The following is a 25,753-nucleotide window of genomic DNA, read 5'->3' on the forward strand; positions in this document are numbered from 1 at the left end:
TTTTATTTTTATATTATTTATTTATTCTTTGTTAGTTTCTTATCATCCGCTCAGGGTGGAAGCGGAGTTATGAGACACTCGGGAGGTGTCTTGAGATTATCATACGCTGAGGGTGGAGGGGGATAGAGCGCCCACGCGGGAGGTGTCTTGAGATTATCATCCTCTGAGGGTGGAGGTGAGGGTGGAGCTGAGGGTGGAGCTGAGGGTGGAGCTGAGGGTGGAAGAGGAGTGAGGAGACACTCGGGAGGTATCTTGAGATTATCATCCGCTGAGGGTGGAAGGGGATGCAGCGGACACTCGGGCGGTGTCTTGAGGCTCAGGGAGTTATCCGTTATACGACGTTGTTGAGGTGGAGGAGGTGGCTGGCGGCCCATCCTGTTTTTTAAAGTTTCAGCTGTGAGGTAGGGCCAGTGGGGCAATCCTGAAGAATGACGATGCTCCGCTGCCGCCATTCTGACCTGTAGGGCCAAAGGAGGGAATGTTTTCACACATATTCATTTGATGGACAAAATTACCGCCACCAACACAGTCTGCACCTTCTGTTGCTGGTGATAGATTTTTGCACCTTTCCATCCTCCAGGTTTCAGAATAGCAGTATCAGTGTCATAATATCACCCTTCCACTGAGTACTGCCGACAGCTGGGGGGTAAAGAAAAGTCATTGGGACACACTGTTGTCTCCACATGCCACTGTGTCTGTCTGCAAATGTAGGCAGGCTGGGGTCCTGCCCCAGGGAAGACAGAGTCATAACGGAGTAATACAGAAGCGTGTTTGAGACACAGGAGTGTCTATGTCTATCCTCATTCCTCCCTCACAGCCATCACCAGAGCATGTTTCTTGCACCAGGTCAACAGACAGTAAGAGACAGTAAGAGAGGCATGAAAAGCCCATTGTCCACACATGTTGTAGCTTCTTTTTGGAGAATGTTTTCCAGGCCTTTTATGTTCTGTCTCTGATTCTCAGAACTCTGCAAGGTCAGTGTGACCACCCTGCTCCAAATCTAAGAAAACAGAGGTTTCCAGAGGAAGGAGAAATTGTGCCCAGGGTCACACAGCTTGCAAGAGGCAGAGTGGAAGTTGATTCCAGCTCTGCCTGCAGGCCCCTCTCATTTCCCCTCTGTTTCCCTTCTTGACAAAGGATCTTCTTCACTCCGGAGGTGCCACCCATGAGAACAAAGAGCTCTGGAGAGATGTGGATTCCTGAAGAGCTGCAGGGGAACTGGGAGAGGGTTTTCTGACAGAACAATCTTATCTCAAGAAGTCAGTTAGGCATGGCTATAATATTTCTTTTCACTCCCAGGTAATACCAAATTGTAAGTGCACTAGGACATAAAGAATACTTTTGTCCATGCAAAAATGAGGTGGGAATTCTAAGCAAAGCAAGTTTTAAAACTGTGTTTCACTTCAAGTGTACAAGTCCCATCACGTGTAATCATAGGACTCGGCAGCTTTTGAAGGTACAGAGGCCACACAAGAACCAGCTTAGCTGAGCATCATTTAAGGCCTTCATTTGGAATTGTCCCTGTGGGTAATAAGTTACATTCACTCTTCACTAATTTACAGTCAGGGCCCATTTGCTATTACAAATACGGAACCTCTGACACTTAGAATATTAGATCAGGGCCCCACTGGGTGGGGATGAAGGTGTTTTTGCACAACACGGTTACCAAGAGGGATGGGACTGTGATGCTTGTAGGCAGCCTTCCTCTCTGCCATCTCCCTCTGCAGGGCTTGAGCACAGAGCCGTAGGGAGAAAAATGTATCCATGTCCTGACCTGGCAGACTATGTCCAAAAGCAAGGAAAACAAGCAAACTTACCCAGTTGCAAAGAGGCTTTCTTGCAGAAGGGGGGATCTGAAAAAGCCAACACATGAGAAATTGAATGTTGAGAGAGTCTAAGGGCTGTGGCATCATCTGCATCAGCACTGAACTATCCTGCAACTGCGGGGAGGAAGCTCCTTACTTTGCATTTGTGGTAGTCCTCTGCCCGCCGCCGCAAGTCTTGCGCAGGTTGAAACGTTTTCCTATGGATTACAATCACTTTCATCAGATAAAGCACCACTTTCAGGATGATTTTAAATAATCTGCCATATTTCTGTTATCCTCACAACTGTACCCTCACACAATCTATCTCTACCTAGAAAACGTATTTCAGATGGCTATAAGAGTACAGTCTGAGCCGGTCACGGTGGCTGATGCCTGTAATCCCAGCACTCTGGGAGGGCGGGGCGGATGGATCACGAGGTCAGGAGATTGAGACCATCCTGGCTAATACGGTGAAACCCCGTCTCTACTAAAAATACAAAAAATTAGCTGGGCGTGGTGGCAGGCACCTGTAATCCCAGCTACTCGGGAGGCTGAGGCAGGGGAATCACTTGAACCTGGGAGGCGGAGGTTGCAGTGAGCCAAGATCACGTCATTGCACTCCAGCCTGGGTGACACAGCGAGACTCCATCTCAGAAAAACAAAAACAAAAACAAAAAAACTGTACAGTCTGATCCAAACTGTTGCTATATTGATTCCTCCTCTCGCTTACTGCCTGCTGACTTCTGAGATGATAGTTTCCTTCCCCATTCTCAGTATATCCCTAATTCATCCTTCATTGAGCATCTTTTATCGTAAAGCTGTATTCTCTTTGTATTAATATCCTTACTGTGTTTCACAGGGCAGAAACAGCTGGGCTTATAAACAGGCATAGTCCTTCTGAAGGATGTGGTTGATCCTACAACAACACACTTTCCTAAGGATGACAACAACTCACCCCACCCCTAGAATGGCTGGTATGAACCGAGTTTCCACACAGTCTAGCTGGCAATGGGGTCAGGAGATGTTTTGCTGCTTCACATCTTTTGGTCACTGGTAAATATTAAGGTACTTTGTTTTCTGTTTTGTGAACTCTCTCTCTCTCTCACGATATGTCTTCTGACCATTTGTTTCTATTTATGCATTTACTGGGTCTAAACATTGTACAAAGGTTAAAAACAACACTCCAATGGGCGTTTCCCAAGAGGGTGGGGTTCAGTTTCTGAACTCACTTGTAGGTGTGTATTTCTTTCATATCCAATTTCCCATTTTCCTCTGCCTCTGATAGCAGCCTCTCCTTTGCTGCATGCTCATGTTCTTTCATACTTAGTTTCCTCAGACTAGAAGGGAGAGAAATGCACACACATGATCCACCAGCCCGTGTGGGATTCCCTCTGCCCTTCTGGCATCTGAAGGCTGTGATTCAAAGATCCCCCCCTGCAACCTTCCCATAAATGAACCAACTGATTCTCACAACTGAAGGAAGAATGGACACCTCCCATTGAGGGACAAAAAAAAATCACACTCTGGCCTGCTGGCAAGTCACCTGTCATTTCCAGCTCATCTTCATAGTTCCATAGTTAGTCCTATTCTTTAGTAAATATAAAGACTATTAAAAGCTTCTATGAGGTGCACTATGTGTGTCTCTGGGGTCAGTCTTGTGCTTGACACAGCAAAAGCTCATTTTAGTTCAGTGTGAAAAACCAGACCTCACCAATTCATCACAACTAACTCCATCGGAAGCAGAGGATTGCTCCTCATCTGACTCCTCCTGTGTGAGACCCAGAGGCTGATGCCGGAACTGAGACCATCAGCCATAGAGAGATCCTTCCAGAATATGGTGTCATTAACCCCGCAGTTCACTACTGCACTTTGCCATGATTCAGGACTGGAACTCTTGTCATCGACTTTAAAGATCCTGAAAAGGCAATCTGAATGCTGGGCGCATCTATTGAATTAGAAATGATTGGAATGGCTCCTAAGTCAGGGTGTTATGTCCTGAAAATAGGTGACAACTGCAAACCATCCACCCTGGTGTTGACTGACTTTAACAAGGTTCAGTTCACAGAGATTGAGGGCAGAAAAAGGAAACGGCCTAAAAAGGGTAAGTTTGCTGTGTTGCCCTCACACCACTTGATTCATGGTCCTGATCCTAAGGATCTCACCTGATACTTGGTTTTATAGGAAGGATGTGTAAAATTCCCAGAACGCTAGGAAACAGGGACGAAAACACTTCAAAGAGAAAGTTAATCAACTTGTTTCTGACCACAGGGCATCCTTCAGCACATGCTGTCTGGAGTGGCCTCCAACAAGGAGTGTGTGGTGAGGTGCTGAGAATGCAATGGGAGCAGGGTCCTGTCCCCACGCTAAAGAAGCTCACAGTTTAATGCAAATGAGAAGCCAGTGAGGACATCACTACTCCTGCTGTGCACTTGGGAACTAGAAACACAAAACCTGACTCTGGAGGGAAGCTAAGGAAGCATTCGACTCTTGAGTTGACATAAGTGCATCTGAAGCTTCTGATCTCTGATGAGAACAATGGGGGACACCAAACAGAATATAAAACCCATGATTGAATACATCAAATTGCTAACATGGCAGTAAACAGACACGAGGTGAAGACGGAGAAGAAGGAAACCCAGGACGAAAGTCAGCCTCGCATTTGGAACCCATTTCCCTGAGTTTCATTGCTGAACTCCAGAAGGAACTACTGAGATGCAAAGAAGCACAGCAGCTTTTGCACACATGCGTGGGGTTAGATGGAAAACAAGTGGATTGAGGGTCTGCGAATGAAAGCGACCCATACTGAAGTCCACTGGCTCTGGTTGAGACCCAGAAGGGTCATGCAACAGAATAGAGGTGGACAGGAAATACCCTGGCCTTTGTAGGGACTGAGCCTGCACCGACGACCTCAATTGCAGCCTGTATGGAGGACCCCTGACCATCCCCCAGAAGTAGACTCCCATCTCTTCTGCAGCAAGATAACATGCTACTAGGCCTCAATTCATTGCTAAATATTTTGTAACAAGTATCTCACATTTAACAAAAAAAGATCAGTCATATGGCAGCAAAATACAATGTAATATGACCAAAACATGAAAGACTGTGAAAATGAATCTGGAGGTGACCCAAGCATTGAATTCAACAATCCAGGCTGGGTGCGGTGGCTCACACTGGGAGGCTGAGGTAGGCAGATCACCTGAGGTCAGGAGTTCAAGACTAGCCTGGCCAACATGGTGAACCCCTGTCTCTACTAAAAACACAAAAATTGGGCTGGGCACGGTGGCTCACGCCTGTAATCCCAGCACATTGGGAGGCCGAGGTGTGCGGATCATGACGTCAGGAGTTCTAGACCAGCTTGGCCAATATGGTGAAACCCCGCCTCTACTAAAAATACAAAAATTATCCGGGCATGGTGGCATATGCCTGTAGTCCCAGCTACTCAAGAGGCTGAGGGATAAGAATCGTTTGAACCTGGGAGGCGGAGGTTGCAGTGAGCCAAGATCATGCCACTGCACTCTAGCCTGGGTGACAGAGTGAGACTCTGTCTCAAAAAAAAAAAAAAAAAAAAAAAATTGGCCGAATGTGGTGGCACACACCTGTAATCCAAGCTACTCGGGAAGCTGAGGCAGAGTTGCTTCAAACTGGGAGGCAGAGGTTGCAGTGAGCCAAGATTGCACCATAGCACTCCAGCCTGGGCGAAAGAGCGAGACTCTATCTCAAAATTAAAAAAAAAAAAAAAAGGCTGGGTGTGGTGGCTCACGCCTCTAATCCCAGCACTTTGGGAGGCTGAGGCGGGTGGATTACCTGAGGTCAGAAGTTTGAGACCAGCCTGGACAACATGGTGAAACCCCATCTCTAGTAAAAATACAAAAATTAGCTGGGCGTGGTGTTGGGCACCTGTAATCCCAGCTACTTGGGAGGCTGAGGCAGGAGAATTGCTTGAACCCAAAAGGCAGTGAGCTGAGATTGTGCCATTGCACTACAGCCTGGGCAACAAGAGCAAAGCTCCATCTCACGAAAAAAAAAAAAGAGAGAGAGAGAAAGGAAAACCAATGCCAGTACTAGCAACTCCTCTTCCCCCAAAAAAATTACAAACAAGAATGTAGGAAGGGAAAGGAATTATACAGCTTAAACTAATGAAGCAGAAAGGACAAACTCAATTTTGAACCCACTGAATTTGCCACAAATATTGCAGAAAATATTCTCAAGGACTTTACAGTTGTCTACTTTGATTGGCACATGGTTCATACAACAGTATTTGTGTCAAGGCACATCTTACTGTTCTTTGGTGGTCTTCCTCTTTCCATTGATTTTGTCATGATGGTTGACTTTTGTTGTCACCTTCATCTTATGGATTTTAGCTCGAACTGTGGTTTTCACCTGTCTCCATAAAGTAAAGATGGCTTCCAGGACAATTTTAATTCCTAGAAAGGAAGAAACTCTTTTCTTTGTGTGCATACAAATGGACCTCAGCCCTTGGTGAGAGTGAGGAGAGGAGAAGGTGAGAAACCTGAGGGCAAGAAGCTGTTCTTTCCCTTTCCAGGGCAAACTCATTTCCACACTATGGGGACTCCAACAGAGCCATACCTTCCTGTCTACAGTGGTTGGACCTCCTGGCTCTCTGCTGTACATCCGTGGATCCATCATGTCCATTTTGAGACGGGAAGATAGTCTTCAGGAAAGACACCTAGGAAATAATAATATAAGAATGACGGCTGGGCACGGTGGCTCATGTGTATAATCCCAGTACTTTGGGAGGCCGAGACAGGTGGATCACGGGGTCAGGAGTTCAAGACCAGCCTGACCAAGATGGTGAAACCCCGTCGCTACTAAAAATACAAAAATTAGCCGGGCATGGCAGCGGGCGCCTGTAATCCGAGCTACTCGGGAGGCTGAGGCAGAGAACCGTTTGAAGCTGGGAGCCGGAGGCTGCAGTGAGCCGAGATCACACCACTGCACTCCAGCCTGAGCGACAGAATGAGACTCTGTCACACACACACACACAAGAATGACATGAGGCTGGCACAGTGGCTCACTCCTGTAATCCCAGCACTTTGGGAGGCCGAGGCAGGCGGATCACCTGAGGTCGGGAGTTTGAGACCAGCCTCACCAACATGGAGAAATGCTGTCTCTGCTAAAAATACAAAACTAGCCAGGCATGGTGGTGCATGCCTGTAATCCCAGCTAGTCGGGAGGCTGAGGCAGGAGAATCACTTGAACTCAGCAGGAAAACGTTGTGGTGAGCTGAGATTGTGCCATTGCACTCCAACCTGGGCAACAAAATTGAAACTCTGTCTCAAAAAAAAAAAAAAAATAGGCCAGGTGCGGTAGCTCACGCCTGTAATCCCACCACTTTGGGAGGCCGAGGCGGGTGAAACACAAGGTCAAGAGATGGAGACCATCCTGGGCAACATGGTGAAACCCCGTCTCTACTAAAAATACAAAAATTAGCTGAGCATGGTGATGCACGCCTGTAGTCCCAGCTACTCGGGAGGCTGAGGCAGGAGAACTGCTTGAACCCAGCAGGCAGAGGTTGCAGTGAGCCAAGATCCCACCACTGCACTCCAGCCTGGTGACAGAGTGAGACTCCGTCTCAAAAAAAAAAAAAAAAATGACATGAATATACTTCACACAACGGAACTGCACACTTCAACACGGTTAGATGGTAATTATCATCTTGTAAGTATTTTACCACAGGTTAACATGTTTCACAACTTGAAAAGGAAGTAATTACCTTCAGCTCTCTGAGTTCTAGAATTTGTAACATTTCACCCCCTGCTCCTTCCTGATCTGCACTGGAGCATCTTCCTTCTGTCCCTGCTCTACTCAGAGTTCACTTTCCCTTCCCTCACATCAGCTTCGTTGAGGCTGGTTTGAACTTAACGTAAAACATTCTCACTAATGACTGAATTCCCACCAAGATTTCCATATTATCACAGTATGCTTTTAATCTTCGAAGATATTAAATATTTGTTCTCATCATAGCTAAAATGCAATGCAAATCCCATCTCAGATGTGGGTCAGATACCTATGAATCTCCTGAGGTAGTCATTGAAATGACTTTTTTCTTGAGACGGAGTGTCACTCAACCATGCTGAAGTGCAGTGGCGCTACCTTGGCTCACGGCAACCTCCACCTCCCAGATTCAAGCGATTCTTGTGCCTCGGCCTCCCAAGTAGCTGGGATTACAGGTGCCTGCTACCATGCCTGGCTAATTTTTGTCTTTTTAGTAGAGATGGGGTTTCACTATGTTGGCCCATCTGGTCTTGAACTCCTGACCTCAAGTGATCCACCTGCCTCAGCCTCCCAAAGTGCTGGGATTACAGGCATGAGCCACCACACCTGGCCTGAAATAATATCTTTCAAATTCTTTGTAGAATTTGTTTTTTCCTGATTTCTGCACATAGGATAAACAAAAAAATCATGTACTAGGATTTCGAGAGAAGCAATGGGTAATCTAAAAAGATGAAAACAGCAACCACGTCTATCCCACAGCTACTGCTAGATTTCATAGGAAAGGTAGCTGGTCCAGTTTGGAGCTAGGAGAAATGTCAAACACATGGAAGAAATGACAAGCAAAGAAATGCCATCACGCATGAATGCTTCATGGCACCCATGATGTCCCTGCTTAGGAGGTAATGGTATAGATGACTAGATGACAAGGACAAAGATGAGAGGTGCAAAGTTGTCCAAGTCCAACAGCTCAACTGAACTTTCCTAAATGGAATTGTTAAAAAGTGGTAAATTTAAAAACTTCCCCTGGCTCACGTGGTGGCTCACGCTTGTAATCCCAGCACTTTGGGAGGCTGAGGCGGGTGGATCATTTGAGGTCGGGTTTTGAGACTAGCCTGGCCAACATGGTAAAACCCCGACTCTACTACAAATACAAAAATTAGCTGGGCATGGTGGTGGGCACCTGTAATCCCAGCTACTTGAGAGGCTGAGGCAGGGGAATCACTTGAAGCCAGGAGGTGGAGGTTGCAGTGAGCCGAGATCACACCATTATACTCCAGCCTGGGCAACAGAGGGAGACTCGTCTTGGGGGTGAGAAAAGAAAAAAAAGAAAAAAAAAAAAGCTTCCTCCAATTTATACCAAAAATTCTCTGCTCAGGACTAAGTGGCATAGAGAATGTTAAATGTGCCTAGACATCTTCATAACTCATATATTTTCTGTTTTCTACATATCTTGAAAGGCAGTGCCAAATGACGTGTAATTATCTAGGCGGTAAAACTGAAACATACTTCCTCTTCCCTTGAATATAAAAAAGCATTGTGGTATTAGTACTTTTATCTTGGATCATTGTTCAGAAGGAGGTTCAGCCCCCAGACGACCACATTTTTACTGTCATGAATGGCAAGACAAAATGTAGAGCTCAACTTACCCAAAGGAAAAAAGGCTCAAAAGACAAATTATGGCACAACTTAGCAGCCAAATTCTTACCAAGTACAGACTTTCGACATACTGATCTCTCTCCAGTTGCAAGTGGGAACATGCACTTTGAATGATGTCATTCAAAATTACCCTGCCCAGACACACTTTTCATTGATTCTCTTGGAGGGCAGTTCTAAGAGATTCTCTGGGGCTTTCTCTGCATCATGAGACGCAGTGCAGTTCTGCCCTTCACCTTCCGGCAGTTTGTCACCTCGTCCCTATGACCTCAGAGGAACTTTGTCTCAGGCCAACTGTTTGTTCCTTGGGCTCTTTCATTTCCCCTAAAAATCATTTGCTGCCCCTCTAAATGGCCTACATCTCCATCTATCTCCCTCTCCCCTCAGAAGAGGGTGCTCTTTAAGCATCAACCATCCAGCCCTTCTAGCAGTCTCATTTTTCAGCTGGTTCCCATGTTTATGCCTGTTCTATGTTTTTCTTTTCCTGTTAAGCTGTCTGTTGTCAGCTCATTTCTGCAGTGAATCTTCAGAGAGGAGACTGGAAGCTTTCCTTCCACCCATACGATAGAACTATAAAGCAGAAGAGTTTAGAAAGACTTTCCTATTTAAGTGACGAAACCTCATACTCCATCTGTGACAAATAGCACAAAGGTTAAAAAAACTTATTTTTGACCAAAAGCTCTGTTGACATTCTATTAAACAAACACCGACCTATTTAATTTTCATAATGTAAATGGCAGGTATTTTCATAATTCTTATGCTAATAAATCATTTCCCTGATTTTTGGGGTAAAACCACATATTCATAATGAAGTCCAGAAACATGAATTGTTTCATATAATTTATTCTTATTTGTGATTACAAGTATACCTCTACAGAAAGTTAGTATACTCACAGAAAGGTAACTTGTGCGGAGGGAGATGGCAAATTTATAACTTCTCAGAAACACAGTAATGATAAGTAACCAAAGACTTCCACCAAAGTCAGTCCCACGATGACGAAGGTCAGCCAGAGTATTGATAACCTGGAATAATAATAGTTGAAATAATGAAAAGGTCAATGACACTGACAATATTTCACTCAGAAAGAATCATCCTTAGAAACCGTCAACCTCCTCCAAAAGGTAACCACATCCCTCAGATATCACCGTGGGATTCCACTGCTACAAAAAAGAACAGAAGTTAGAAGTCACATGTTTTTCAGATGGCTGGTAGTGTTTTTAGGCATTGCAAATGTGGGGTGTTGTCTTTCTTGGTATAAAGCAGGGATATCCAATCTTTTGACTTCCCTGCCTATATTAAAAGAAGCAAAGTTGTCTTGAGCCACACATAACATACACTAACACTAACAATAGCTGATGATCTAAAAAAAAACCTCTTTTTTTTTTTTTTTTTGAGACAGAGTTCCGCTCCACTCAGTCGCCCAGGCTGGAGTGCAGTGGTGCAATCTCGGCTCACTGCAACCTCCAGCTCCTGGGCTCAAGCCATTCTCCTCCCTCAGCCTCCCGAGCAGCTGAGATTACAGGTCTCTGCCACCATGCCTGACTAATTTTTGTATTTTTAGTAGAGATGAGGTTTCACCATGTTGGCCAGTCTGGCCTTGAACTCCCGACAGGCGATCTGCCTGCCTCGGCCTCCCAAAGTGCTGGGATTACAGGTGTGTGCGAGCCACCGTGCCCGGCCATTTTTGTTTTGTTTTGTTTTTGTTTGTTGTTTGTTTTTGAGATGGGATCTCACTCTGTCACCCAGGCTGGAGTGCAGTGGTGTGCTCTCGGCTCACTGCAACCTCTGCCTCTCAGGTTCAAGTGATTCTCCTGCCTCAGCCTCCTGAGTAGCTGGGAGTACAGGTGCCTGACAGTGCACTCAGTAAATTTTTGTATTTTTTGTGGAGATGGGGTTTTGCCATGTTGGCCAGGGTGGTCTCGAACTCCTGACCTCAGGTTATCTGCTCGCCTCAGCCTCCCAAAGTGCTGGGATTACAGGCATGAGCCACTGTACCTGGCCAAAATCTCCTAATGTTTTAAGAAAGTTTACAAATTTGTGTTGAACTGCATTCAAAACTGTCCTGGGCCACATGCAGCCCGTCACTCATGGCTAAGACAAGCTAAGTATAAAGTAATTATCTTATCTTTTCTTTTCTTTTTGAGACAAAGTCTTGCTCTGTCACCCAGGCTAGATTGCAGTGGCATGATCTCAGCTCACTGCAACCTCCGCCTCCCGGGTTCAAGCGATTCTCCTGCCTCAGTTACTGAGTAACTGGGATTACAGGCGCCTGCCACCACGCTCGGCTAATTTTTGTATTTTTAGTAGAAACAGGGTTTCACCATCTTGGCCAGGCTGGTCTCCAACTCCTGACCTCATGATCCACCTGCCTCGGCCTCCCAAAGTGCTGGGAATACAGGTGTGAGCCACTACACCTGGCCAGTAGTTATCTTTTCTTTAGTTATTTACTTGTTTTTTAAATTGATGTATAACATTGGATGCATTTATTATATATCACATGGTAAAAGAATCCCTCTAAATAATACTTCTCTCTTGGATTATATGAATCTTTGTCATTTAAAGCTCAGCATAACTAAAAAAAATATATATATAATGAAGAGATTACTTCATTCACAAATAAGTATCGAATTTTAGTGCTTAAAAATTAACAAGGTGGGCCGGGCGTGGTGGCTCACGCCTGCAATCCCAGCACTTTGGGAAGCCGAGGTGGGTGGACCGCGAGATCAGGAGATTGAGACCATCCTAGCTAACACGGTGAAACCAATCTCTACTAAAAATACAAAAAATTAGCAGGGCATGGTGGCACACGCCTATAGTTCCAGCTACTTGGGAGGCTGAGGCAGAAGAATCACTTGAACCCAGGAGGCAGAGGTTGCAGTGAGCCAAGATCGCACCACTGCACTTCAGCCTGGGTGACAGAGCGAGACTCTGTCTCAAAAAAAAAAAAAAAAAAAAAAAATTACCAAGGTGGAGATCATGAAAATGGCATGAATAGTGTGGGATTTCTCTAAGATTGTTGACATTAATTCCATTAGACTCTTATGTGAGTGAAGACGAAGACTTCCCCTGAGTAAGTTCAGACAGCTTGTGATAACATTTCTACATCGATTCCTCAGGATTTAACTATATATTCTTGAAAACATCTCAATTTTCAATGTTTCTTTCAAGATGGTGAATTAAACAGAGATAGCCCTTCAACAGGTTGAACTCAGCATATGCTGAGTCTGAAATGGAAATGATGGAGTTAGAGAACCATACAACAATGGTAATGATTTCAGAAACATGGTGTTGAGCAGAATAAAGCAGACACAAAAGAGTACCTATGGCATGGCATGCATCTGTATACGCGAAATTCCAGAATAAGCAAGCTAACCTATGAGAAGAAAGAGACTGGCTGGGAAGAGTGAGAGTTCACTTTCTGGGGTGACATAATAGTGTAGATCTTGGCTGGGCACGGTGGTTCACGCCTGTAATCCCAACGCTTTGGGAGGCCGAGGCGGGCGGATCACCTGAGGTCGGGAGTTCAAAACCAGCCTGACCAACATGGAGAAACCCTATCTCTACTAAAAATACAAAATTAGCTGGGAGTGGTGGCACATGTCTGTAATCCCAGCCACTCGGGAGGCTGAGGCAGGAGAATCGCTCGAATCTGGGAAGCAGAGGTTGCGGTGAGCTGATATTGCCCCATTGCACTCCAGCCTCGGCAACAAGGGAGAAACTGTCTCAAATAAATAAATAAATAAATAAAATAATGTAGATCTTGAAAGGGGGTTAGTTTATGCTGGTGTATGTACTTTCCAAAGTTAGTAAACTTACACTTAAGGTTATATATTTTGGCCAGGCGCGGTGGCTCATGCCTGTAATCCCAGCACTGGGAGGCCGAGGCAGGCGGATCACGAGGTCAAGAGATGGAGACTATCCTGGCGAACATGGTGAAACCCCGTCTCTACTAAAAATACAGAAATTAGCCAGGCGTTGTAATCAGAGCTACTCAGGAGGCTGAGGCAGGACAATTGCTTGAACCCCGGAAGCGGAGGTTGCAGTGAGCCAAGATCTTGCCACTGCACTCCAGCTCTGTCTAAAAAAAAAAAAAAAAAAAAAAAGTCATCAAACCAGATGACACAAATCAAATGACATTTCACTTTGTTTTGGTCCGTTTTGTTTGTTAGAGACAAGAGTGCAGCGGGGCCATCTCGGCTCACTGCAACGGCCAGCTCCTGGGCCCAAGCGATCCTCCCACCTCAGCCTCTCCAGTAACTGGGATAACAGGTACGCACCACCAGGCCCGACTAATCTTTTTTGGAATTTTTTGTAGAGATGGGGTTTTGCTATGATGCCCTGGCTAGCCTTCAACTCCTGGACTCAAGTGATCTGCCCACCTCGGCCCCCTAAAGTGCTGGGATTACAGGCCTGAGCTGTGTCATTTCATGCCGCATGACACAGCCCAGTAGAAAGGAAGAAACCCCGCGGGTCCAGCGTCTACTCACACAGGTGGACTGATGGCTGATAAATCCCAGCAGGAGCCAAAAGAGGAGCCGAAAGAGCAGCCACAGCACCCGTCCACTCACACAGGTGGACTGATGGCTGATAAATGCCAGCAGGAGCCAAAAGAGGAGCCAAAAGAGCAGCCACCGCACCCGCATGTCCTGGTCCTTTCAGGCGCCCTGAGGCAGCCAGGACAGAGGTGGAGGTGGCTTAGGGCAGGGGGGAGGGAAGGGGATGGGGACCGGGGCCGGATCTGAGTTGGGGAGGGGGAGGGGAGGGGGAGGGGAAGGGGAGGGGAAGGGGAGGGGAAGGGGAGGGGAAGGGGAGGGGAAGGGGAGGGGAAGGGGAGGGGAAGGGGGGAAGTAAGGGAAGGAAAGGAGGAGAAGGGGGCTGTTGGGCACCTGGAGGAGGTGGAAGAGGAGGAGGAGAAGAAGAAAGGGTCTGGGAAAGGATCCGGTTCAAATTAAGTACTCAAGCGCTGGTGGAAGGCTTAGCTACAGGTCACGGAGAAGATCAGGGAAGCAACAGGACACGCGGGGCAAGGGAGCGTGAGGCTTAGGAGCAATTAGAGGGAGACTAAGGTTCTGCTTTCCACCAAACCTTCTTCGGTCTGGGCCCTCCCTTAGCAACCCTGGGGCTTCATACTCCCTCTCCACCAATCCCTGATGACCCTGGTGGTGCCTCACAATGGACATTCCAAGTAGCGCCCGCATCATTCCAATGACCCCTCCCCCATCTCAGTCCCCCACGCTCCTCCCAAGGCCAGGTCCTCTCTGGAACCTTCACAAACCTGATTTCTGGTCCTCCCCAACCAGCTCCCTGTCCCTGCTTCTGGGCGCTCCTTCCTTCCTGAGCTCCCAGGGTTCCTCAAGGTCACTTTTGGCGACAAAACATAAAAAACAAATGATGGCAGGATGGCAGGAAGAATCTCATACCCAAGCAGAGTGCCAGGTTTTACAGCCTCCACTCAGCCATTCATATCCTAAGCAACAAAGCATCAGCAGGATGCGGAAGGTCCCGATAGTAAACCATCTCCATCACATCCGTGTAGCCATCCGCCCATCAACCTGTATCTCAGGAACAAATGTACATACATTCATTTTAAGCATGCATGGTACATTTACAAAAATTAACCTGACTTATTTTGTTCCAGCAAATCTCAATATATTTGAGAGCAATCAAATCACACAGCATGTTTCTGATCATATAACTGTGCTAGAAGTCAATGATTAAAAGCTTATTCAAAATTATTATTTGCTTGGAAATTCAAAGTGCCCTTATAAGACATAAACATAAGAAAGAATCCAAAATGAAACAAGATTGCCTTTCAACTCAATTATAAGATCATAACATGGCAATAAAATGTCTCCCTCTGGCCTGGGAATTCCTCTTTGTGGCACAAGGTTGTGTGATCTCAAATCACCCCTAACCCACCTAGACATTTTAACATCCGAAACCGAGTGATGATGTCCTTATCTATATCATCTTACTGCCTGTGTGTGTGGACTGTAAATTCTGCACCCAAATGAGGGGGAGAAAACCAAGTTGACTTTCATGATTGATCTCTCAGGGATGTCCAAGGAATCTGTGCATTTCAAGAAACAAAGTTCATCAGCTTCTCTCCTAAGGTATTTGCCCACAATACCCAGAGGGCTTGGCAGCATCATGTGTGATGGGTGGGGAGCTCCAAGCAGGTGGGCAGGACCCAGGGGCCTGGTGACCAGGACAGACCCCCACTGTCCATCACCTTTCCTGGCCCTGTCCTCAGCTAAACTTCCCACAGGCCTTCTGCCCGATCACACAGAGTGTGCCCAAACTCACTCAAGCCTCTGGCAGCTGAAAACCACTGCTTTAAATCCCTTTACCATTTACTATGACATAAGGTTATTGTTAACAGGAAATATTCGATTGATGCTACAAATGGAAAGCCAATGCCTTTACCATAAATAGAAAAACAACCCTAAGAAACAAGCAAAACAAAAACAAAACAGGGGCTGGGTGTGGTGGCTCACGCCTGTAATCCCAGCACTTTGGGAGGCCGAGGTGGGCGGATCACAAGGTCAGGAGTTCCAGACCAGCCTGGCCAATATGGTGAAACCCTGTCTCTAATAAAATACAAAAATTAGCCGGGTGTGGTGGTAGGCACCTGTAGTCCCACCTACTTGGGAGGCTGAGGCAGGAGAATAGTTTGAACCCGGGAGGCAGAGTCTGCCGTGAGTCGAGAGTGCACCACTGCACTCCAGCCTAGGCGACAGAGCGAGACTCTGTCTCAAAAACAGCAACAACTACAAACAAACAAAAAACAGGGTTAACAAAACTATGGAATTCAATTCTATTTATATGCTGCAGCCATGTTCCAGCCCTAGATTTGGCTGGGCATGGTGGCTCACGCCTGTAATCCCACCACTTTGGGAGGCTGAGGCAGGCGGATCACGAGGTTAGGAGTTCGAGACCAGCCTGACCAACATGGTGAAACCCCGTCTCTACTAAAAATACAAAAATTAGCCAGGTGTGGTGGCACGTGCCTGTAGTCCCAGCTACTCGGGAGGCTGAGGCAAGAGAACTGCTTGAACCCAGGAGGCAGAGGTTGCAGTGAGCCAAGATCCCACCACTGCACTCCAGCCTGGTGACAGAGTGAGACTCCGTCTCAAAAAAAAAAAAAAAAAAAAAATGACATGAATATACTTCACACAACGGAACTGCACACTTCAACACGGTTAGATGGTAATTATCATCTCGTAAATATTTTACCACAGGTTAACATGTTTCACAACCTGAAAAGGAAGTAATTACCTTCAGCTCTCTGAGTTCTAGAATTTGTAACATTTCACCCCCTGCTCCTTCCTGATCTGCACTGGAACATCTTTCTTCTGTCCCTGCTCTACTCAGAGTTCACTTTCCCTTCCCTCACATCAGCTTTGTTGAGGCTGGTTTAAACTTAACGCAAAACATTCTCACTAATGACTGAATTCCCACCAAGATTTCCATATTATCACAGTATGCTTTTAATCTTCGAAGATATTAAATATTTGTTCTCATCATAGCTAAAATGCAATGCAAATCCCATCTCAGATGTGGGTCAGATACCTATGAATCTCCTGAGGTAGTCATTGAAATGACTTTTTTCTTGAGACGGAGTGTCACTCAACCATGCTGAAGTGCAGTGGCGCTACCTTGGCTCACGGCAACCTCCACCTCCCAGATTCAAGCGATTCTTGTGCCTCGGCCTCCCAAGTAGCTGGGATTACAGGTGCCTGCTACCATGCCTGGCTAATTTTTGTCTTTTTAGTAGAGATGGGATTTCACTATGTTGGCCCATCTGGTCTTGAACTCCTGACCTCAAGTGATCCACCTGCCTCAGCCTCCCAAAGTGCTGGGATTACAGGCATGAGCCACCACACCTGGCCTGAAATAATATCTTTCAAATTCTTTGTAGAATTTGTTTTTTCCTGATTTCTGCACATAGGATAAAAAAAAAATCATGTACTAGGATTTCGAGAGAAGCAATGGGTAATCTAAAAAGATGAAAACAGCAACCATGTCTATCCCACAGCTACTGCTAGATTTCATAGGATAGGTAGCTGGCCCAGTTTGGAGCTAGGAGAAATGTCAAACACATGAAGAAATGACAAGCAAAGAAATGCCATCACACATGAATGCTTCATGGCACCCATGATGTCCCTGCTTAGGAGGTAATGGTATAGATGACTAGATGACAAGGACAAAGATGAGAGGTGCAAAGTTGTCCAAGTCCAACAGCTCAACTGAACTTTCCTAAATGGAATTGTTAAAAAGTGGTAAATTTAAAAACTTCCCCTGGCTCACGTGGTGGCTCACGCTTGTAATCCCAGCACTTTGGGAGGCTGAGGCGGGTGGACCATTTGAGGTCGGGTTTTGAGACTAGCCTGGCCAACATGGTAAAACCCCGACTCTACTACAAATACAAAAATTAGCTGGGCATGGTGGTGGGCACCTGTAATCCCAGCTACTTGAGAGGCTGAGGCAGGGGAATCACTTGAAGCCAGGAGGTGGAGGTTGCAGTGAGCCGAGATCACACCATTATACTCCAGCCTGGGCAACAGAGGGAGGCTCGTCTTGGGGGTGAGAAAAGAAAAAAAAAAAAAAAAAAAGCTTCCTCCAATTTATACCAAAAATTCTCTGCTCAGGACTAAGTGGCATAGAGAATGTTAAATGTACCTAGATATCTTCATAACTCATATATTTTCTGTTTTCTACATATCTTGAAAGGCGGTGCCAAATGACGTGTAATTATCTAGGCGGTAAAACTGAAACATACTTCCTCTTCCCTTGAATATAAAAAAGCATTGTGGTATTAGTACTTTTATCTTGGATCATTGTTCAGAAGGAGGTTCAGCCCCCAGACGACCACATTTTTACTGTCATGAATGGCAAGACAAAATGTAGAGCTCAACTTACCCAAAGGAAAAAAGGCTCAAAAGACAAATTATGGCACAACTTAGCAGCCAAATTCTTACCAAGTACAGACTTTCGACATACTGATCTCTCTCCAGTTGCAAGTGGGAACATGCACTTTGAATGATGTCATTCAAAATTACCCTGCCCAGACACACTTTTCATTGATTCTCTTGGAGGGCAGTTCTAAGAGATTCTCTGGGGCTTTCTCTGCATCATGAGACGCAGTGCAGTTCTGCCCTTCACCTTCCGGCAGTTTGTCACCTCGTCCCTATGACCTCAGAGGAACTTTGTCTCAGGCCAACTGTTTGTTCCTTGGGCTCTTTCATTTCCCCTAAAAATCATTTGCTGCCCCTCTAAATGGCCTACATCTCCATCTATCTCCCTCTCCCCTCAGAAGAGGGTGCTCTTTAAGCATCAACCATCCAGCCCTTCTAGCAGTCTCATTTTTCAGCTGGTTCCCATGTTTATGCCTGTTCTATGTTTTTCTTTTCCTGTTAAGCTGTCTGTTGTCAGCTCATTTCTGCAGTGAATCTTCAGAGAGGAGACTGGAAGCTTTCCTTCCACCCATACGATAGAACTATAAAGCAGAAGAGTTTAGAAAGACTTTCCTATTTAAGTGACGAAACCTCATACTCCATCTGTGACAAATAGCACAAAGGTTAAAAAAACTTATTTTTGACCAAAAGCTCTGTTGACATTCTATTAAACAAACACCGACCTATTTAATTTTCATAATGTAAATGGCAGGTATTTTCATAATTCTTATGCTAATAAATCATTTCCCTGATTTTTGGGGTAAAACCACATATTCATAATGAAGTCCAGAAACATGAATTGTTTCATATAATTTATTCTTATTTGTGATTACAAGTATACCTCTACAGAAAGTTAGTATACTCACAGAAAGGTAACTTGTGCGGAGGGAGATGGCAAATTTATAACTTCTCAGAAACACAGTAATGATAAGTAACCAAAGACTTCCACCAAAGTCAGTCCCACGATGACGAAGGTCAGCCAGAGTATTGATAACCTGGAATAATAATAGTTGAAATAATGAAAAGGTCAATGACACTGACAATATTTCACTCAGAAAGAATCATCCTTAGAAACCGTCAACCTCCTCCAAAAGGTAACCACATCCCTCAGATATCACCGTGGGATTCCACTGCTACAAAAAAGAACAGAAGTTAGAAGTCACATGTTTTTCAGATGGCTGGTAGTGTTTTTAGGCATTGCAAATGTGGGGTGTTGTCTTTCTTGGTATAAAGCAGGGATATCCAATCTTTTGACTTCCCTGCCTATATTAAAAGAAGCAAAGTTGTCTTGAGCCACACATAACATACACTAACACTAACAATAGCTGATGATCTAAAAAAAAACCTCTTTTTTTTTTTTTTTTTGAGACAGAGTTCCGCTCCACTCAGTCGCCCAGGCTGGAGTGCAGTGGTGCAATCTCGGCTCACTGCAACCTCCAGCTCCTGGGCTCAAGCCATTCTCCTCCCTCAGCCTCCCGAGCAGCTGAGATTACAGGTCTCTGCCACCATGCCCGACTAATTTTTGTATTTTTAGTAGAGATGAGGTTTCACCATGTTGGCCAGTCTGGCCTTGAACTCCCGACAGGCGATCTGCCTGCCTCGGCCTCCCAAAGTGCTGGGATTACAGGTGTGTGCGAGCCACCGTGCCCGGCCATTTTTGTTTTGTTTTGTTTTTGTTTGTTGTTTGTTTTTGAGATGGGGTCTCACTCTGTCACCCAGGCTGGAGTGCAGTGGTGTGCTCTCGGCTCACTGCAACCTCTGCCTCTCAGGTTCAAGTGATTCTCCTGCCTCAGCCTCCTGAGTAGCTGGGAGTACAGGTGCCTGACAGTGCACTCAGTAAATTTTTGTATTTTTTGTGGAGATGGGGTTTTGCCATGTTGGCCAGGGTGGTCTCGAACTCCTGACCTCAGGTTATCTGCTCGCCTCAGCCTCCCAAAGTGCTGGGATTACAGGCATGAGCCACTGTACCTGGCCAAAATCTCCTAATGTTTTAAGAAAGTTTACAAATTTGTGTTGAACTGCATTCAAAACTGTCCTGGGCCACATGCAGCCCGTCACTCATGGCTAAGACAAGCTAAGTATAAAGTAATTATCTTATCTTTTCTTTTCTTTTTGAGACAAAGTCTTGCTCTGTCACCCAGGCTAGATTGCAGTGGCATGATCTCAGCTCACTGCAACCTCCGCCTCCCGGGTTCAAGCGATTCTCCTGCCTCAGCTACTGAGTAACTGGGATTACAGGCGCCTGCCACCACGCTCGGCTAATTTTTGTATTTTTAGTAGAAACAGGGTTTCACCATCTTGGCCAGGCTGGTCTCCAACTCCTGACCTCATGATCCACCTGCCTTGGCCTCCCAAAGTGTTGGGCATACAGGTGTGAGCCACTACACCTGGCCAGTAGTTATCTTTTCTTTAGTTATTTACTTGTTTTTTAAATTGATGTATAACATTGGATGCATTTATTATATATCACATGGTAAAAGAATCCCTCTAAATAATACTTCTCTCTTGGATTATATGAATCTTTGTCATTTAAAGCTCAGCATAAGTAAAAAAAAAAAAAATACAATGAAGAGATTACTTCATTCACAAATAAGTATCGAATTTTAGTGCTTAAAAATTAACAAGGTGGGCCGGGCGTGGTGGCTCACGCCTGCAATCCCAGCACTTTGGGAAGCCGAGGTGGGTGGACCGCGAGATCAGGAGATTGAGACCATCCTAGCTAACACGGTGAAACCAATCTCTACTAAAAATACAAAAAATTAGCAGGGCATGGTGGTACGCGCCTATAGTTCCAGCTACTTGGGAGGCTGAGGCAGAAGAATCACTTGAACCCGGGAGGCAGAGGTTGCAGTGAGCCAAGATCGCACCACTGCACTTCAGCCTGGGTGACAGAACGAGACTCCGTCTCAAAAAAAAAAAAAAAAAAATTACCAAGGTGGAGATCATGAAAATGGCATGAATAGTGTGGGATTTCTCTAAGATTGTTGATATTAATTCCATTAGACTCTTACGTGAGTGAAGACGAAGACTTCCCCTGAGTAAGTTCAGACAGCTTGTGATAACATTTCTACATCGATTCCTCAGGATTTAACTATATATTCTTGAAAACATCTCAATTTTCAATGTTTCTTTCAAGATGGTGAATTAAACAGAGATAGCCCTTCAACAGGTTGAACTCAGCATATGCTGAGTCTGAAATGGAAATGATGGAGTTAGAGAACCATACAACAATGGTAATGATTTCAGAAACATGGTGTTGAGCAGAATAAAGCAGACACAAAAGAGTACCTATGGCATGGCATGCATCTGTATACGCGAAATTCCAGAATAAGCAAGCTAACCTATGAGAAGAAAGAGACTGGCTGGGAAGAGTGAGAGTTCACTTTCTGGGGTGACATAATAGTGTAGATCTTGGCTGGGCACGGTGGTTCACGCCTGTAATCCCAACGCTTTGGGAGGCCGAGGCGGGCGGATCACCTGAGGTCGGGAGTTCAAAACCAGCCTGACCAACATGGAGAAACCCTATCTCTACTAAAAATACAAAATTAGCTGGGAGTGGTGGCACATGTCTGTAATCCCAGCCACTCGGGAGGCTGAGGCAGGAGAATCGCTCGAATCTGGGAAGCAGAGGTTGCGGTGAGCTGATATTGCCCCATTGCACTCCAGCCTTGGCAACAAGGGAGAAACTGTCTCAAATAAATAAATAAATAAATAAAATAATGTAGATCTTGAAAGGGGGTTAGTTTATGCTGGTGTATGTACTTTCCAAAGTTAGTAAACTTACACTTAAGGTTATATATTTTGGCCAGGCGCGGTGGCTCACGCCTGTAATCCCAGCACTGGGAGGCCGAGGCAGGCGGATCACGAGGTCAAGAGATGGAGACTATCCTGGCGAACATGGTGAAACCCCGTCTCTACTAAAAATACAGAAATTAGCCAGGCGTTGTAATCAGAGCTACTCAGGAGGCTGAGGCAGGACAATTGCTTGAACCCCGGAAGCGGAGGTTGCAGTGAGCCAAGATCTTGCCACTGCACTCCAGCTCTGTCTAAAAAAAAAAAAAAAAGTCATCAAACCAGATGACACAAATCAAATGACATTTCACTTTGTTTTGGTCCGTTTTGTTTGTTAGAGACAAGAGTGCAGCGGGGCCATCTCGGCTCACTGCAACGGCCAGCTCCTGGGCCCAAGCGATCCTCCCACCTCAGCCTCTCCAGTAACTGGGATAACAGGTACGCACCACCAGGCCCGACTAATCTTTTTTGGAATTTTTTGTAGAGATGGGGTTTTGCTATGATGCCCTGGCTAGTCTTCAACTCCTGGACTCAAGTGATCTGCCCACCTCGGCCCCCTGAGGTGCTGGGATTACAGGCCTGAGCTGTGTCATTTCATGCCGCATGACACAGCCCAGTAGAAAGGAAGAAACCCCGCGGGTCCAGCGTCTACTCACACAGGTGGACTGATGGCTGATAAATCCCAGCAGGAGCCAAAAGAGGAGCCGAAAGAGCAGCCACAGCACCCGTCCACTCACACAGGTGGACTGATGGCTGATAAATGCCAGCAGGAGCCAAAAGAGGAGCCAAAAGAGCAGCCACCGCACCCGCATGTCCTGGTCCTTTCAGGCGCCCTGAGGCAGCCAGGACAGAGGTGGAGGTGGCTTAGGGCAGGGGGGAGGGAAGGGGATGGGGACCGGGGCCGGATCTGAGTTGGGGAGGGGGAGGGGAGGGGGAGGGGAAGGGGAGGGGAAGGGGAGGGGAAGGGGAGGGGAAGGGGAGGGGAAGGGGGGAAGTAAGGGAAGGAAAGGAGGAGAAGGGGGCTGTTGGGCACCTGGAGGAGGTGGAAGAGGAGGAGGAGAAGAAGAAAGGGTCTGGGAAAGGATCCGGTTCAAATTAAGTACTCAAGCGCTGGTGGAAGGCTTAGCTACAGGTCACGGAGAAGATCAGGGAAGCAACAGGACACGCGGGGCAAGGGAGCGTGAGGCTTAGGAGCAATTAGAGGGAGACTAAGGTTCTGCTTTCCACCAAACCTTCTTCGGTCTGGGCCCTCCCTTAGCAACCCTGGGGCTTCATACTCCCTCTCCACCAATCCCTGATGACCCCGGTGGTGCCTCACAATGGACATTCCAAGTAGCGCCCGCATCATTCCAATGACCCCTCCCCCATCTCAGTCCCCCACGCTCCTCCCAAGGCCAGGTCCTCTCTGGAACCTTCACAAACCTGATTTCTGGTCCTCCCCAACCAGCTCCCTGTCCCTGCTTCTGGGCGCTCCTTCCTTCCTGAGCTCCCAGGGTTCCTCAAGGTCACTTTTGGCGACAAAACATAAAAAACAAATGATGGCAGGATGGCAGGAAGAACCTCATACCCAAGCAGAGTGCCAGGTTTTACAGCCTCCGCTCAGCCATTCATATCCTAAGCAACAAAACATCAGCAGGATGCGGAAGGTCCCGATAGTAAACCATCTCCATCACATCCGTGTAGCCATCCGCCCATCAACCTGTATCTCAGGAACAAATGTACATACATTCATTTTAAGCATGCATGGTACATTTACAAAAATTAACCTGACTTATTTTGTTCCAGCAAATCTCAATATATTTGAGAGCAATCAAATCACACAGCATGTTTCTGATCATATAACTGTGCTAGAAGTCAATGATTAAAAGCTTATTCAAAATTATTATTTGCTTGGAAATTCAAAGTGCCCTTATAAGACATAAACATAAGAAAGAATCCAAAATGAAACAAGATTGCCTTTCAACTCAATTATAAGATCATAACATGGCAATAAAATGTCTCCCTCTGGCCTGGGAATTCCTCTTTGTGGCACAAGGTTGTGTGATCTCAAATCACCCCTAACCCACCTAGACATTTTAACATCCGAAACCGAGTGATGATGTCCTTATCTATATCATCTTACTGCCTGTGTGTGTGGACTGTAAATTCTGCACCCAAATGAGGGGGAGAAAACCAAGTTGACTTTCATGATTGATCTCTCAGGGATGTCCAAGGAATCTGTGCATTTCAAGAAACAAAGTTCATCAGCTTCTCTCCTAAGGTATTTGCCCACAATACCCAGAGGGCTTGGCAGCATCATGTGTGATGGGTGGGGAGCTCCAAGCAGGTGGGCAGGACCCAGGGGCCTGGTGACCAGGACAGACCCCCACTGTCCATCACCTTTCCTGGCCCTGTCCTCAGCTAAACTTCCCACAGGCCTTCTGCCCGATCACACAGAGTGTGCCCAAACTCACTCAGGCCTCTGGCAGCTGAAAACCACTGCTTTAAATCCCTTTACCATTTACTATGACATAAGGTTATTGTTAACAGGAAATATTCGATTGATGCTACAAATGGAAAGCCAATGCCTTTACCATAAATAGAAAAACAACCCTAAGAAACAAGCAAAACAAAAACAAAACAGGGGCTGGGTGTGGTGGCTCACGCCTGTAATCCCAGCACTTTGGGAGGCCGAGGTGGGCGGATCACAAGGTCAGGAGTTCCAGACCAGCCTGGCCAATATGGTGAAACCCTGTCTCTAATAAAATACAAAAATTAGCCGGGTGTGGTGGTGGGCGCCTGTAGTCCTACCTACTTGGGAGGCTGAGGCAGGAGAATAGTTTGAACCCGGGAGGCAGAGTCTGCAGTGAGCCGAGAGTGCACCACTGCACTCCAGCCTAGGCGACAGAGCGAGACTCTGTCTCAAAAACAGCAACAACTACAAACAAACAAAAAACAGCGTTAACAAAACTATGGAATTCAATTCTATTTATATGCTGCAGCCATGTTCCAGCCCTAGATTTGGCTGGGCATGGTGGCTCACGCCTGTAATCCCAGCACTTTGGGAGGCTGAGGCAGGCGGATCACGAGGTTAGGAGTTCGAGACCAGCCTGACCAACATGGTGAAACCCCGTCTCTACTAAAAATACAAAAATTAGCCAGGCATGGTGGCACACGCCTGTAATCCCAGCTACTCAGAAGGCTGAGGCGGGACAATCCCTTGAACCCGGGAGGCGGAGGTTGCAGTGAGCCGAGATCGTACCATTGCACTCAAGACTGGGTGACAGAATGGAATGAGACTCTCTCAGAAAAAAAAAAAAAAAAAAGAAGCCCTAGATTTCGGTTGTGTTGGTTGTAAAAGGAGAGACCCAGTAAGTGGGGGTTGTGCCGCAGATTGCTACCCACAATGGACGAGTCACTGAGCAGGTCCGGCCAACTGGGCGTTCCCTCGCTAGAGGGCCAGCACACCAGACTGCAGGTAGCGCGGGTCAGCAAGGTACCAGGGGATGTGTCACACACACACCCCACCCCCGTCTAGTCACGCACGGACACGCTGGGCTTCCGAGCAAACCTGCTCCCAGGTGGTGTGACCACATGGAGCCACAGACACCCAGCAAGGACCCGCAGCCCGCACACCCCCGGCACCCCAGACACAGTGACCTGCACCAGGGCTCGAGGTTTCTCTAGGGAACCCACCTCTTAGAATCATCCAGAAACAAGTCACTCTTCATCTGTCCAGCAAAGGCCTGCTAAGAGGTGCACAGTGTCTTGAGTCCAAGCTGCGCCAAGGCGGCAGGACCCCCAGCCCAGCCCAGGACCCCCAGTAGAGA

At 46.4% G+C, this 25,753-nt stretch overlaps 2 protein-coding genes across 3 annotated transcripts in view; both read right to left on the bottom strand.

The window, feature by feature from the left end:
• On the bottom strand, positions 1-25,751 carry LOC117977976 (nuclear pore complex-interacting protein family member A9-like). Of its 2 annotated transcripts, XM_063598421.1 has the most exons (10): positions 25,620-25,751; positions 19,019-19,147; positions 14,616-14,747; positions 10,089-10,217; positions 6,393-6,492; positions 6,085-6,229; positions 3,035-3,142; positions 1,963-2,023; positions 1,818-1,853; positions 1-458 (listed from the first exon to the last, which is right to left on the bottom strand). In XM_063598421.1, the coding sequence occupies exons 3-10, from the start codon at positions 14,676-14,678 to the stop codon at positions 51-53; spliced, it is 1,050 nt and encodes a 349-aa protein (XP_063454491.1). In that variant the 5' UTR covers positions 14,679-14,747; positions 19,019-19,147; positions 25,620-25,751; the 3' UTR covers positions 1-50. The 2 variants fall into 2 exon arrangements, with proteins under 2 accessions (XP_063454491.1, XP_063454492.1); XM_063598422.1 differs by lacking the exons at positions 19,019-19,147; positions 25,620-25,751 and adding an exon at positions 16,768-16,959.
• Positions 25,652-25,753, bottom strand: part of LOC134729405 (polycystin-1-like) — a 5,733-nt gene continuing 5,631 nt past the window's right edge. Inside the window, 1 exon segment of the mRNA XM_063598408.1 lies at positions 25,652-25,669. The gene's annotated coding sequence lies outside the window, so the exon portion shown is untranslated.

This window comes from Pan paniscus, chromosome 18 (assembly GCF_029289425.2).
Source record: "Pan paniscus chromosome 18, NHGRI_mPanPan1-v2.0_pri, whole genome shotgun sequence".
Taxonomy (NCBI): domain Eukaryota; kingdom Metazoa; phylum Chordata; class Mammalia; order Primates; family Hominidae; genus Pan; species Pan paniscus.

Bases quoted from the DNA above. Each gene is read 5' to 3' on its own strand.
- LOC117977976 (XM_063598421.1), bottom strand. From the start codon at position 14,678: ATGCTTTGTTGCTTAGGATATGAATGGCTGAGTGGAGGCTGTAAAACC. The intron at 3,143-6,084 runs GTAAGATGTGCC...TCTCCCTTCTAG, and splicing joins AGGAAGACCACCAAAGAACA to TCTGAGGAAACTAAGTATGA. The intron at 2,024-3,034 runs GTGAGTTCAGAA...TGTAATCCATAG, and splicing joins AAAGAAATACACACCTACAA to GAAAACGTTTCAACCTGCGC.